Source organism: Diabrotica virgifera, chromosome 5, assembly GCF_917563875.1.
Source record: "Diabrotica virgifera virgifera chromosome 5, PGI_DIABVI_V3a".
Taxonomy (NCBI): domain Eukaryota; kingdom Metazoa; phylum Arthropoda; class Insecta; order Coleoptera; family Chrysomelidae; genus Diabrotica; species Diabrotica virgifera.
The window spans coordinates 22170056-22186368 of NC_065447.1; the positions used below are offsets into that span (position 1 = coordinate 22170056).

General features: G+C 33.0%; 2 protein-coding genes across 2 annotated transcripts in view; both read left to right on the plus strand.

The window, feature by feature from the left end:
* Positions 1-16313, plus strand: part of LOC114332988 (protogenin A-like) — a 470567-nt gene that overhangs the window by 65370 nt on the left and 388884 nt on the right. The gene's annotated exons all lie outside the window — the stretch shown is intronic.
* On the plus strand, positions 13181-16298 carry LOC126884951 (uncharacterized). Its single transcript, XM_050651313.1, has 3 exons — positions 13181-13484; positions 13586-13727; positions 13789-16298. The coding sequence occupies exons 1-3, from the start codon at positions 13274-13276 to the stop codon at positions 14885-14887; spliced, it is 1452 nt and encodes a 483-aa protein (XP_050507270.1). The 5' UTR covers positions 13181-13273; the 3' UTR covers positions 14888-16298.

The window sequence follows — 16313 nt, forward strand, 5'->3', positions numbered from 1 at the left end:
AATACATTTGAAAAGTTCGTATAATCCATTGATTTAAATTCTGTATGCGTCAGACAATATATTTCGGATTTTGTGAAAACTTCAATCGGATTAGCCCTTTTGGTGAGATTCGCCTTTGATCTTAAGAGCAGTAGGCAGATAAGATGGCAAAAGTAGGTAGTGTGAATGATGTTTCCGCGAATAAAACTATGTATGAATAGGTAGCAGCTATATTTTACTCTACAGCGGCCAAAACAAAATATATTTTATTTTATACAGAGGGTGTTTTAGAAAAAGGTAACGCCGTTTCTGGGATAGGTAAAAAACTAAAAAATAATTGGTGTTTGCTTAGTAAAACTTTTTTAACGCCATCCATTTTCAAGATACCGTTGAAGAACAAAAATTTTTACACATTTTTTACGATTTTGTCGAAACTACTGGCAACATTGTAATAAACTTTGGTGGTTTTTAAGAGGTAGTTACTGTGCATTTTTTGACATACAATTAAGAATTTTATATTCATCATTGGCGTGCATACGGGCATTTATTTAAAGAAAAAAAAATAGTACGCCACTGGGATATTCCAAATTAAAAATCATTTTTGAATTTATCGTTCAAAAAGTAAAACATCTTAATCCTTACATAGTATTTGAAATAAATTTCTACAGAGTGTTTCAAGAAAAGGTAACAGTAACATCGTCTCTAGGGTAGTTAAATAATTGAAAAACAAGTGGGGTTTGCTTAGTAAAAAATTTTTATACATTCGTTTTCAAGTTACAGTGCGCTTGAAGAAAGAAAACATTTTACACAAGTTTTTTTTTATTTAGCTAATGCCTCGACAACTAATGGCCATTGGCATGGTAGGTACGGTGAATTTTTGCAGTTAGGTACCTAGTGCCATGTGTAGTGTGTGTGTTGAGTAAGTGTCTTGTTACTTTGCAAAGTCGACGTCATTATCTTTGCAAAGAGACGCTAATTGTATCCGAACGTCTGCGGTCCCTCCGGTGACTACCGATCCCACAAGGATTTACACAAGTTTTATATTATAAAGGTATATTAGAAACTTATTTCCAATACATTGTAAGGGTTAAGATGTTTTATTTTTTGCATGAAAACGGCGCGTTGTAGGAAAAAAAGGAAGATAGATTTTTTGTCACAAATTGAACGAGGTACTAAAAAATGATTTTTAATTGGAAGTAACTCAGTGGCGTACCATTTTTTCTTTAAAAAAATCATAAAACTCTCAATTGTATGTCAGAAAATGCACAATAACTACTTCTTAAAAACCAATAAATTTCATTACAATGTTGCTAGTAGTTCGCCAAAATCTTAAAAAATTTGTAAATTTTTTAGTCCTCAATGCCCCTTATTTTGAAAACGAATGGAGTTACCAAATTTTTTTACTAAGCAAACGCCAATTATTTCTTAGCTTTTACCTATTCTAGAGACGGTGTTACCTTTTTCTGAAACACCCTATATAAAGTGAAATATGCTTACGTTTGGTGAAAAAAAAATCAATTTATTATTACAATGTTTTACTATTTGTTTATTTTTTTTTAATTTCATTTTTTTGCAATTTTTTTCTTTTTTTGATAAAAAATAAAATGTATCTAAAATGTATATAAAAAAGTATCACTTATAAGAATAAGTTTTCTTAGGCCTTTTTATGTCAACATTTATTTCTTGTTCTTTCTTTTAAGATGGACAAAATTCCTTTTGGTCTATAAATAATGTCGAATTTCTACAATAATTTATTTTCTCAGCCACTGTCTCCCTAAAATAACTTGGCTCTAATACGTTAGAGCCGGAAACTGGCTATTTAGAGGTGATTTAATGACCCTTTCCGATATATAGTATATTTGAAAGAAATACGCAGTAAATAATAGACCTGGATCCAGATCATATAATTTTCTATATTGATAATAGAATTAAAACCGAAAATAATCATGAACTTTCCGTACATCATAATATATCTTATTAAAATATTTAATAAGTTCATACACACTGCTAAAAATAAGCCTCCCGTATACTTTACCGCCTATTTCTATCCATTGCTTCTTACATCCAGTTTATTATTATATATAGGGATTGCAATCCAGTAGCATTTTCAATCCAGCTGGATTTTTGCAAGATTGGCCTGAATCCAGCGCGGATCCAGCAAAATGTGGAATCAAAATAAAAACAAGATTTGAATGTTTTTTTTTTGTCTGTATGCTAAATTTCTAAACAACAGAATCATTAGTTAATTAGTTTTTTGAAAGTGATACCTTAAAAACATAGGCCTTACCTACTTCGCACAGAATTGCACATATAGCCGGTTGCGGAGAAAGCCGGCCTCTGTGCTTTGAAACGATCGCCTTTCCCTCCTTTGGTCTCATAAACCACCATTTCCTTTTCCAAAATCTTTTCGTAATCTTTTTGAGAACCAGTTTTTTTTGGCTCTTCTCTTTCTCGTTTCAATTCAATCTCAAGTTCTTGTTCCAAAGTAAAATTCACTGGCTCCGGATTAGTTAGCCCATCTTCTTCCATTATCTCTTGCACTGGTTCCACAGTTACTTGTTTATTTATACGAATCAACAAATTTTTCATCTCTTGTCGCATTGCATTCTTTTTCGGCATGGGTAAGTAACCAGGATTGTTTAGTCCTTCGTCATACTTTTTTTGATTTTGTAAATATACACTAATGTACCTGTAATCTCATAGAGGCGCCGTTCCGTGATTCTGTTGCGTAGTGCTTCCGATAGATCGACATTAAGGCTAGACTCCTGGCTGTTTAGTTTGTCTAAGACAAATTTCATGGTTGTGTTGGCCGTTATCAAAGTGGACTCTATTCTGCTATTCTTTTTGCTGGTTAAAAGTGGCGATTGACTCATTGATTATTGACCACTCGCCAGCAAAGGATTTTATCGCAGAATCAATGTATATCAACGGTTTATCGGTGCAAACTTTTAAGCTATAGAAACTTTCCAGCATATTGAGCTACTGCCAGCGCCACAGAATGGCAAGTTGTCGACTCACGGCTTTGAATAAAGAGGCTAATGAAGACATTAAGTAACTTATTTCGAATGTGACACGTTTGCGGATCCACGCTGCTGGATCCAGCACGGTTTGCTGGATCCAGTACGGTTTGCTGGATCCAGCATGTAAAAAAACGCTGTATCCAGCTGGATTGCTGGATGCTGGATCCAGCAATTGCAATCTCTAATTATATCTTTATATCTAGTTGGTGAGCTGGTCTGGTCTGCTCTGGTCTACTTCGATATATTTTGTACCTTGGCCTCTTAGTTCATCTACTGTTGATATATCTGACTTGGTTCCTTTTTTATAGACTAGCTATGTTCTAATCCTTTTTTCTATTCGCATTTCTTATCTAGCTTTCTGATCATATATCTTACATCATCATCATCTTTAGCTAACATGATCTGGTGGGTAGCAAAGTGAAAAGTTTATCGTCATCTATAGATATACACTATATACATCACTTACACCATTCTTCTTGATTGCAGGCCATAATGTACTGAGGGGTATGCTATTATAGGATAGTATACCTCTATGATATCATATGCTATCATAGATCTACGAATATCATATGCGCTTCTAAGTTTCTGGCTGTTCTTTCTTTTAAAAGCTGCTTTAGGCCAAACATATTGTCTGTACAAGACCTTCCTGCATAGAATCCATTTTGCTCCTCCTCTTTTGTAACTTGGCTTTCTCTATTTTTTATAATCTTTCCGTAAAGTCTAGAAACAGTTTGTTACACTACAACTTCAATAGTTGCAACACTTTCTTCTGCCACCTTTTTTATGGATGTTTGACACGAAGCCTGTTTTTCATTCGGGTGGCAGTTTTTCGCCTCTCAAAAAGCAATCAAACACAAAATCGAATAGTTGAAGTAACAAATCCGGTCCATACTTTAAAAGTTCATTGAGGAGACCTGCAGGTCCAGAAGCTTGTCCATTTTCCATAATTTTTCGTCAAGACTTTCTTTACTTCAGTTGGTATTATTGAGTTTTCTTTTATAATATATGTTTATGGCTGGAAAGACTGTTCATGATCTTCAAATAGAAATTGTGAACGATCTTCAGGCAATATATTTTGATAATAATCTTTCTCTTTTAACGGTATTGGCTGACACGAAATTTTTCCTTTCTATCCGTTCTTAAAGATTTTATTGTTCTCCATGCTTCGTTTGCTCTGCTAAAGCCTATGATCTGGTCTGTTTGTTTAAATTTATTGTCCCATGTTTCATTTTTGCCTTTAGTAATGGTATTTTGACATGAAGAAGGTTATTCTGTTTAGTATAACCTTCTTCTGTTTGGTATGTAGTCCTTGGACATATAGTCTGGGTTACATGTATTAGGATAGTGAGGATATAGGAATTAAATACTTAGCATGGCATTTTTGAGATATTTTGTTGTTTGTAAGTATATAAGACTAATATAAGACAACTTTTTAAAGTCAGTCGGTCATCATATTCTTACTCTTGCATTTTTTTGTGGTCTGGTTTTCCTTTTTATATAGCTATTATTGATTTGACATCATTGTTTGATATAAGCTTCGTTTTTTGAAAGTACTTTTCAGTCCTTTTTTGGGAGTTTATATTTGCAGTCCTTCCATTATCTTTTCCAATTCATTGTGTTGACAGAAAAACTTACTATATAATTTAAAAAAAAACATTTTTTTTTATTATATATATATATATATAATATAAGTTTTTTCATTTGATTTCTTTAATGTTTTCCGGACTGAATGTCGAAACGTTAGAAATATAGTATTTACGCCATATGTTCTAGCACACATTGGCTAAAAACCTTCAATTGAAGACGATTGTAATATTAATCGTGAAACGGCTGTTCAATACGACAAAGACTGTTCACATGAGGCCTATTCTTCTGTATTTCACTTGCCTGATTAACCCAACCGAGACAAATGTTAAACCATACATCAAATACTTATATAATAAAAGATGCCTCTTTAATATAACAAACTAATATATCAGACATAACCAATCAATGTGCCGTCAGATTATTTTCTACTTTATGAGAGATAAAGCAAATACGAGGGCTATTACATTACTTTGGAGATATTTCCACATAAATAGTCGTATTGCACTGTTTACTATGCTACTCGAGAAAACATAGTAGAAAAAATATGTTGGAACATGAAAGGAAGCCCTAACACAATTTGGAGAAAAATGGCCAATATTATTAGAGAGACGGCTATTGAAATACTTGGGAAAATGTCAGGAAAGAAGTTTGAGGATAAAGAGACTTGGTGGTGGTCAAATGAAGTACAAGGGAAAATAAAAGAGAAGGGAAAATTATATAAAAAGTGACAAGAAACCAGATCGGACATAGATCTTCAAAACTATATGGTCGCCAAAAAGGAAGCGAAAGTAGCAGTAGCAAAAGCTAAAGCAGAAGCGTATTCAAACCCATACGATCAACTTGATACCGGGAAGGCGAAGCAAAGATATATAAAATATCCAAACAGAGAGCAAAGAAAGCAAGAGATTTTAATCAGATTAGATGTATCCGAGATGAAAATAATAAAATACTAATTCACGAAAAGGATGTCAAAAAGAGATGGAGAAAGTATTTTGACAGTTTATTAAATCAAGAATTTGACAGACAGCCTGTGGAGTTAACGGAGACAGTAACAGCAATGGTTACCAGAATAACAAACGAGGAAGTGGCTCAAGCACTTCAAAAAATAAAGAAAGGAAAAGCAGTCGGACCAGATGATATTCCTGGGGAAGTATTGAGAGCATTGGGAGAGACAGGAATAAGTTGGCTAGCAGATTTATTTAATAGAATTATGGAAGTTGGGCAAATGCCAGACGAATGGAGAAGCAGTATATTAGTACCTGTCTACAAAAACAAAGGAAACATACAACAATGTACAAACTACAGGGCTATAAAACTACTTAGCCACAATATGAAAATATGGGAGAGAGTAATTGATAGACGGATACTTGAAGAAACCGAAATATCCGATAATCAGTTTGGTTTTATGCAGGGCAGATCAACAACAGATGCTATTTTCATTGTAAGGCAACTGTTGGAAAAATACAGGAATAAAGAGACCAACGCTCATATGGTATTCATTAATCTTGAGAAAGCATATGATAGAGTTCCTCGAGAGATTGTGTGGTGGGCACTCAATAAGAAAGGAGTCCCTGGCGAATATGTAAAGATTGTGAGAGATATGTATGAGGGAGTAACGATTAGTGTTAGAGCAGGTGTGGGAGAGACTAATAAATTTCAGGTGAAAGTAGGATTGCACCAAGGCTCGGTGCTTAGTCCTTATTTATTCTCATCAGTTTTGGACCAGATAACAGCGAAACTACAGGGTAGCATTCCATGGTGCCTAATGTATGCTGATGATGTGTTAATAGGAAATAGTGAAAGAGACTTAGAACAAAAACTGGAACAGTGAGACAAGCTCTGGAGGAAAAAGGTTTAAAACTTAGTAGGACAAAAGCTTTTCACAATCCTTTCACCATCCAGAGATACCATTTTATTTGTAGTAACTCCATCTTTAAATGAACATTCCAAATACTCTGTTTTTGTCCTACTAAGTTTTAAACCTTTCTCCTCCAGAGCTTGTCTCCACTGTTCCAGTTTTTGTTCTAAGTCTCTTTCACTATTTCCTATTAACACTACATCATCAGCATACATTAGGCACCATGGAATACTACCCTGTAGTTTCGCTGTTAGCTGGTCCAAAACTAATGAGAATAAATAAGGACTAAGCACCGAGCCTTGGTGCAATCCTACTTTCACCTGAAATTTATCAGTCTCTCCCACACCTGTCCTAACACTATTCGTTACTCCCTCATACATATCTCTCACAATCTTTACATATTCGCCAGGGACTCCTTTCTTATTGAGTGCCCACCACAGAATCTCTCGAGTAACTCTATCATATGCTTTCTCAAGATCAATGAATACCATATGAGCGTTGGTCTCTTTATTCATGTATTTTTCCTGTATACATTTATACACATCCTACATCTATAAAAAGTAATGGGCTTAAACTATCTCCTTGTCTAACTCTTTGCGTTGTTTTCATCAGGTCTTCGTTTACTTGGTTCTTTTTCAGGTTGTTCCATATAGTTTTCCTTTCGATAGAATCACTATATAAGTATGTACATATTTGAAAAAACTGTAAATCTACTTCAGGTGAAAAATATTTCTTTGTATTTGTATGTTTCAAGACAACGACCTATGAATACGGAAGGGATGAAAATCGAAGATAAATATTTTCTTTAAATAAACTCAATTCCCCAAAAAGAATCTCAGTAAAAATTTCCAAATGGAATTTAAATCAAAGGACACAAAAACATTTTTTGTGAGCTTTAAACAGGTGTAGTACGTTTGTGGAATCTTTGGAATCTTTGTACATCAGTCGATTTATTACCTTTACATGTTTTCTCCGAAATGTTAAATATTCTTTTTCGAGATTTCAATTACTTAGAAAAGGCGATGTAATAACATTTCAAAAAATATATCGATGGTTACATAAACGAAAACAAATCCGTATCAGTTGTATCCGAATCGAAAGAAAAATAATAACAAGAAAAAGTTCAATTTCGACTTATTTCTGAGATGAACATAAAATACGTGAGCTGAAAAAAGAAATTCGATAAATAATAGCATTTAGCATCGCTCCCTACACAGGATACTTTTATTGATAAGAAAGGTTTCGAAATGTTCACAAAGGTGATTAGTCATTCAAAATGGCCTGAATTAAAACTTTCACATTTATTAGTCTTTGGCCCACCATTAAACAAATATTACGTCCCTCATGAGACCTTTTTGATCAGTTATTCTTGTCGAGTTGTACAACTTTTCTATTTCGAAATATTTTCGGGAGGGGGTGTTTCGTAAATATAGAAGTTTTTAAGAAGCTAGGACAAATAATAATAATCCCTGGACAAATAATCCCGGACAAAAAATCCCCACAAAAAATTCCCACAAAAAATCCCTGCAAATAATCGCCACAAATAATAATCCCCGGACAAAAAGTCCCCACAAAAAATCCCGGACAACAATTCCCAAGAAATATTTGCTGTCGAATATTTCTCTAAGCCCAGCCGCACACCAAAGAAACATGAAACGTAAATTACGTTTCATGGAAATAAAACAGTGCTAAACAAATATAGTGGAGTCAATGAAGGTTTTCACCTCCGATTTCGTTGAACCTCCATCGATTTTCATGAAAATTGGTAAGTATGTAGAGGATACATCAAGAATCAAAGGTGACATGGTGCCAACTTGCGCTTTTACCCTGGGGGGGATGCCACCCCTTCTCGGGGGTGGAAATTATTTTATTAAAAATAATACCACTAATCGATAGAGGGACAAATTATAATTAAAATCTTTTATATAAAGTTATTCCAATAAATCAATAGTTTTTGAGTTATTAAAGATCAAAAGTTTTCATTTTTCCTGAAAAAAATCCATGTTTTAAAGCAGTTTTTCATAAATAACTCAAAAACCATAAGTTTCTTTAAAAAAGTTGTTATTACCAAAATCGAAGATAATATAAAAATAAATAAGCTCCTTATTCGAAAAATCCTTTATTACATATACAAAGTGAGTTATATGCAATTGAATGTATATTTTTTTTCCGCGAGTACTCAAATCTTAGTATTCAAGCTTAAATACCAGGAAAACGATGCACTTTGTTAAATATAGATACTAAACATTTTAATAAAGTACTTAAAGGTAACTATCAAAAAGCTATATAAGAAGTCGATAGCATCGAAATTAAGCAAGTTATGATGGAAATAAGAGGACCCTTTCAGATTTTTTAGGGAAGAATGAAAAATGAAACATACGTCATTTCCACAAAAATTAAAATTTATAGTAACCCATTTAAAACTTTATTTATTTTAACATGAGTAATAACTTCAACAATTTTGACCGGTTTAGAATGCATATTTTTGAAAAAAAAATACGATTAAAAAAAATTAGAATTTTTCAAATTTTCGTGAATTTCATTTTCTTTTGATAATAACTCCAAAAATACTCGATATACTTAAAAAATGGTAGAGAACAAAATTTTAGTTTTAACTTTATTTAAGCTTTTTCTTTTTTTAATATTTTTTTACGACAAAAAATAACCGAGATAGAAACATTTAAAACCTAAATTTTACTGCGAGAACCATGTAACCGGGGCCATTTCACCTTGTATTTAAAAAAAATAAAGGATTTAGAAAATTATGTTTAATACAGTGTTATAGACCGTTTACTTAGCTCTGTAATGGTTTTTGGATAAATCTCATATTTCAAAAATTAACTGAGTTATTTTAAAAAAACCAATAACATTTTCTTTGAAAAAATTTTATAGCGGAGATTTTGTATGTATACAGGTTGTGGGAAGTCCAATTAGTCGTTTGTTGTAGGAGATACGAAAAAAGTTTATTTAGGTGAGATTGGGGCATAGATAATATCAGAATTTAAATACATTTCCAAATATACAGGGCCACCCATATTGACAGGGTGAAACAAAATTATCTTTTGTTTAATGGAACACCCTGTATATTTTTACATTTTTGGATTCTCCTCTATGTTTTATTTCTTAAAATAGCAGGTTTTGTGATGTTATACGAAGTAGTTTAAAAGATAATTACGTTTTTTTTTCAAATTTCATAGCAATATTCACCCCCTGTATAATTGTAGTGATTTGACATCAGAAAATCAATTTATGTTCAAGTGATTTTTAATATAGTCTATTATTGTTAAAAATTATTAATCTAGCAAAACGTTTAATTTTAGCTAATACAGGGTTGGTCGAAACTGAATGAGTGTTTTCTCAAAGTTTGAGAGTATGAGTTTTCTCAAACGGAGCAGCCTGTAATGCCTGTAATGAGCATTATAATGAAATGCTATTGTATGGCACTTTATTATTTCCCACCCTGCCAATGAGAACTGAATTTATTTTTGAAATCCCTAACTTTATATCTTTAATTATTTTAAATATTGTAAACGATTAAAAAACAATCAAATTAAATTGAAATGAATAACCAGTGTATATCTTCCACATTTACTTCATATTTAACGTAGCCTGTACCATAACATGGCACAGATTATTATCCCTGTATAGCAACGATATACCATGAATGTGAATTCATACTTGAGAAATGTCCTATATCCAGTCTCACAAAAAAAAAGGGATTCTTCAAACATAATATATATGCAGACAAAATCAGCCAAAGTGATTTGCGATATCTAATTAAAGGCCGTACCAAGTTGGTTTTGTTGAATATAGCATGAAAGCACGACGATACTTTAGTGATAGGCGTATTTTTCGTAGTAGCTATAGTATGTTGTTTATATTATGTATTACCTATATTAAATTAGTTTTAGTATGTTTCGTTTATCTAAAAAAATGTAAAACAAACAAAAATTCTGTTTTTCTTGTAGTTGTTTTTTCGTATAGATATTGTTTTATATTGTAGTAAATTGAATTTAGTTTTAGTATGTTCCGTTTGTTTGTAGAATTATATTTAGATTTGCTTTAATTACTAAAATAAATAAATTTTCAATTATATTTTATGTATTTGTGGAAAAGGAAACCTAGCATTAGCGGCCACATTTCTATAACGGCCAATTGTTTTCTATTTTTAGTGGCCGTTATTGGCAGGTTTTACTGTACCAATAATATTTTATTAAATTATGAAATATTATTTAAATAAAAAATTTATAAACTTGATAAAAGAAAGTTTGCTTAGAATGTACTCCTCTATCTAATTATGGGGTTATTTTTAATAAAATAGTGTTCACCCATGAGAAGGGGTAACATCCACCCCCAGGATAAAAGCGCAAGTTGGTACCACATCATTTTTGTTTCTTGAGGTATCCTCTAACTACTTACCAATTTTCATGAAAATTGATGGAGGTTCAACGAAATCAGGGGTGAATACCTTCAGTGACTGCCTTTTTGGAAATATAAAAGAATAATTTTTTTCGTGATTGTCGATTTGCTAATTTTCTGATTTTTGGTTGCTATAAGGTTTGAAAAATTAATAAAAATTATAGATCATGCACATAAATGTAAAAAGATATTTATTTTACTTAATTAAACGAGATTGCTTGAGCCAGAATGCTGAAATCTGCATTTTTATCATTAAAAAAAAGGTGGATTTCACCCCTAAAATGCAGAAAGCGCAACTTGGTGCCATATCACTTTAGTTTTATGAGGTATCCTCTAACTAATCAACAATTTTCATAAAAATCGATGAAGGTTCAAAGAAATCGTGGGTGAAAACATTCAGTGACTACACTTTCAGAAATATAGAAGAATAAGGTTTTCGTGATTTTCGACTTGTTAATTTTCGGATTTTTGGTTACTATAAATAAGGTTTGAAAAATAAAAAAAAAATGTAATTCATGCACATAATTATAAAACAAATATTTATTTTTCTTAATTAAAGATTACTTGCGCCATAATGCGGAAATCTGCATTTTTTACAATTTAAAAAGTAGGGATGTATTGCACCCCTAAAATGCAAAAGCGCAAGTTGATGCTATATAACTTTTATTGCTTGAGGTATCCTCTAACTACTTACCGATTTTCATGAAAATCTATGAAGGTTCAACGAAATAGGAAGTGAAAACTTACAGTGACTGCACTTTCAGAAATCTAAAAAATAATTTTTAAAAAAGGGGTGTATTTCACCCCTAAAATGCAAAAAGCGCAAGTTGGCACTATGTCACCTTTGTTCCTTGAGGTATACTTTAATCACTCACCAATTTTTATGAAAATCGATGGAGGTTCAACGAAATCTGAGGTAATAACTCATATCCACCTTCATTGACTCCACTAATAAACGTCCGCCCATTTATGAAACTCTCCGAAAATAAAAATGTGTCATGAGCATGAATCACACTCGTTTTATTGGTAGGCGGACTTTGAGATTTGTTTAGCAGTGTTTTAGGTTCATGAAACATGTTTTTCGTTTCATGTTTCTTTGGTGTGCGGCTGGGCTTAAAGTCTAAAAGTCAGGAAATAAAATTCGAAATTATTCATCCTTTGAGCTTTTTAAGTTGGAAAAATAAAGCTTAACAGAGTGGCGAAATACTCGACAAGGGAAATCTAAAGTGCATTTCACGTCCTGTCATTCACCGTGATAATAATTTTAGCAAACTATTTCCTTTAATATCCACCAAAGGTGAATAAAGTATAAACAAAAATTTTAATCAAAAACACAAAAATCACATAAACCTTAATATCCACCTTTGGTGGATATTAAAGGAAATAGTTCGCTAAAATTATTATCAAGGTGAATGACAGGACGTGAAATGCAATTTAGATTTCCCTTGTCGAGTATTTCGCCACTCTGTTATGCTTTATTTTTCCAACTTAAAAAGCTCAGAGGACAAATAATTTCGAATTTTATTTCCTGACTTATTAGACTTTTGATTCACAGATGGTGCTAGTAGCATGTTTGGTAATTATTTTAATAATTACCCGGAAAAGATGAAAGGATTTGATATCAGTTCAGTGCCTCTACCCAGGTGCTCCGATGAGGAAAAGGTTATTCCGAAATACGTATAAGCACATAGTAGAGGCTCTGTACTGTGATCAAATCTGAACCACCTTTTCTTTTATTTTAGTTCTCTAAAAGTTTTCCCGTGAATGCAATCGACGCAAATGTTTTTCAGCCCCACTGCATGAGAGTTGCAATCGCCATGAAACCTCTTTTCAGCACGCAAATAATGATTAGCAATTAAAATTAAGCATGAATTGTAATTTCGATTAATTTTGAATTCTTGTGAGTTTTTTTGGCTGTGGGAAGGGAATCATATTGTAGCTATTCGCTTAAATCTTTTGCTCACTCTGCTTTGAATAACTCTGTTTGTGCAATTCTATTTAACATTATATAGTGAATGGATAATGCGGAAAGCTACCGAGGTCTGGAACGGAGGCGTCACTATCGGTGGAAAGCATAGGCGCCCATACTCAAGGGCAGGGGGGCCTTGGCCCCCCTAGCTTTTCGGGAGCTTTATACTATATATTGTTACCCATAGTGTACAAAATGTAATGTGCAAAATCTTCACGTCTGCCCCCCCTGAAGATTTTTATATGGACGCCCATGATGGAAAGAAGGTTTGCAACTTGAGATATGTTGATGGTATTCGCGATTGAAAACAAAGTATCTGACCTCTGGCGGAATAAATTTTAACTACTATAAGTGGTATAAACAAACCAGACAGCTGTTGATTTCAATGGAGTTTGGTGTTTACTAAAAGTTTTTAGTACTTTCCAAATAAACTTTAGCATTATGAGTGCATTAAAATATCATAAATCAAATCGGTATTGTTCTGTTCCTCAGTGCCAATCAAGATCATCGGAAGATATTTCCCTGTTTCTCTTTCCTAAGCTGAAAAAGTTGCAGAAAAGATGGACTGATGTTTTAAAGATCGGAAAGAAGGTATCACCATATATGTACGTTTGCAGTCTACATTTCCTTAGCAGCGACTTAATTTTGCCAGGTTAGTAATTAAATAATAACATATTTTTGTTGATAATATCCCAAAATACCTGTTTATTAGTAAAAACAAATACTTTGATTCTAATGTCCCACATCTTGCAGATGTACCAACAAAGAGAAAAAGGCTGAAGAAAAATGCTATACCGTCCCAAAATTTACCTCAAAGCTCTGTCATCACAAAAACGAATAACCCTGCTTTGGCACAAATTAGGATGGACAGAATCCAAAGAAGAAATATGCAGAGGTATGTACTTACATCACAGTAATATTTTAAACTGTATTTAACATTTTTTATATTGTTGTAGGGAGATAATGTTGGAAAGTTCTGCTAGAAATCATCCAAGCACCTCAACAATGGTACCAGAACCAGAACAAATTCCAATAGAATTGGAGGAAGTTGATACAAAAATAATAGATGCAGATGTTGCAAGATGTTGCAGATGTAGATTGCAATGTTTAACCAATGATGTTGAAATTCAGACAACAGAAATGGAATTTAGATTACAAAATTTCAGTTTGCTAGACTTGCTCAGTAGCAATAAACTCTTAAACGCATTTACTGGTATTCCAACTTTTCAGCTATTAAATGATATTGCTAAGTGTGTTGAAGTAGCTGAAGGTTTTTCATACAATAGTAAAATACCAGTGCTTCATCGTGTTGTGCTGACAATGATAAAGCTCAAACTGAATATTTCTTTTCTGTGCATTTCAGCATTTTTTAGTTTAAGTAATACAGGTTGTAGAAATTATTTTAAAAAAACGTTAATATCTTTAAAAACAGTTCTGCAGTATGTCATTCGTTTTCCTGAGAAAGAGGAAATATTAGGCAGTTTACCTAAGTGTTTTGCAAAATACAAGAACACTAGAGTAGTACTTGACTGCACTGAAATTGTCATTGAAAAATTCAAGTGTCTGAAGTGTCGCATCAGAAGTTATTCCCATTATAAAGGAAATAATACGGTAAAATTTTTAATTGGAACTACTCCTTCTGGTATGATTTCCGTCATCAGTAAAGGTTATGGGGGTCGAACTTCAGATAAAGCAATTTTAGTGCAGTCAAAGTTACTAGAAAAATGTATACCAAATGAGGATGCACTTATGGTGGATAAAGGTTTTCAAATTGAAGCAGAGTGTGCACAACATAAAATAGGGTTGATAAGACCACCATTTTTGAAAAAGAAGGCTCAGCTGTCCCATTTAGAAGCTGTTGAAACTGCTAGTATTGCAGCTGCTAGGGTCCATATTGAACGCTCTATTCAGAGAATCAAGCTATTTAAGGTTTTTAAGGGCCCCATTGGTCAAAATTTATTGCCATATGTTGATGATATGATGGTTATTGTTGCTGCAGTTGTAAATTTAACCAACCCAATTTTACATGAAGATAAATTTATTCATTCTTGTTAAATGTTTTTTATTATTTCCTTCAATTTTTTTCTGTATTCAACTCTCATCATCAATGGTGCTACAGCCCTACGAAAGAGCCTCGACCTTCCTAAGTCTATTGCGCCAGTCAGTCCTATCCATTGCCAGTTTGCTGCACCTATTATATATCTACACCATCCTTCCATCTGAGTTTTGACCCTATTTCTACATTCCATGGGTTGTGACATAAGGATTCTTCTAGGCTTGTTCTGCTGTGATCTTGCTAGATGTCCTGCCCATCTTAGTTTTTCTATTCTTATAAGAGATATTATATCTTTACCACTAAATATATGTTTATATCTGTGGTATACCTCGTAGTTGTACCTACTCCTCCAAACACCCTTTTCACAGTTGCCACAGAATATTCCTCTCAGGATCCTTCTTGCTTTCATCTGCCTTGGACATGGTCCATGCCTCTGATCCATATTATGTCAACACTGGTCACTGGTTGTATAAGGGTTTTGTATATGTTTATTTTTGTTTTTTGGCTTAAGTTTCTGCTTCTCATGTCTACTCAGTCCAAAATAGCATATGTTTGCTAGGATTATCCTTCGCTTGATTTCTTCCGTCATCGTCCTCCTTGGTGATCAGGGAGCCTAAGTATGTGAATTTGTCCACCACTTCAAAGGTAGAGTTATCAACCGTGAATTGGTGACCGATGTTTCTGGCTATATTGTAGGGTGTTGATGCCATCATCTTAGTTTTCTCCTCGTTTACCTGCAAGCCCATCTTTTTTGAGGCATTTGAGAAGATGGTATACATTTCTTCTAGCTTGCGTGTTGTGGCAACTAGGTCCACGTCATGTATTTAACTCTCAAGGAATACAAATTTCATACAGGAGTGTATTTAAAGATAAATAACTAAACCTTAGGTTTGATTTGCTTTATATTTAAATATGTTTTAACGTAGTCTTGGTTTTTTTATGTTTGTAACATTTAATTGTGGCTGTATTAACCTATAACCACTGACATGCAGTATGCTATGCCTCATCGAAAATATATTTTGTTTTAAAACTTGTTTAATAAAAGATTCCGTAGAACACTATCTGTGTACCTTGAAGTGGTGTGTAATTATAGCTCCTCTCAACTGCTGTAGGTTTAGTAGTTGTAGTCTTTCAGCTACGTTGATGTAAAGTTTTCTGGCGGTATCACATACTACATGTCAGTGTATACGCTTCTATAGTTAAAAGTCCATTTAGTATGTTTTCAATATTATAATGGCAGCAAGTTCGTCCAGTTATTCTACTTTCAGGTACTTAAAACATTGTTTTACTATTTGTTAGTGAACAATACGCGTTTTTTGTAAATCAGTTTATAAAGATTTTATAAGAGCCTCCACAATTTTTTTAATATTGTGCAATTTTCTTGGAAAAATAAAGTTTATTTTATTTGGAGCAGTATTTTATTTT

Excerpts from the sequence above, each read along its gene's own strand:
- LOC126884951 (XM_050651313.1), top strand. The coding sequence starts at position 13,274 with ATGAGTGCATTAAAATATCATAAATCAAATCGGTATTGTTCTGTTCCT. Across the intron at positions 13,485-13,585 it reads CAGCGACTTAATTTTGCCAG|ATGTACCAACAAAGAGAAAA; the intron begins GTTAGTAATTAA and ends CACATCTTGCAG. Across the intron at positions 13,728-13,788 it reads CAAAGAAGAAATATGCAGAG|GGAGATAATGTTGGAAAGTT; the intron begins GTATGTACTTAC and ends ATATTGTTGTAG.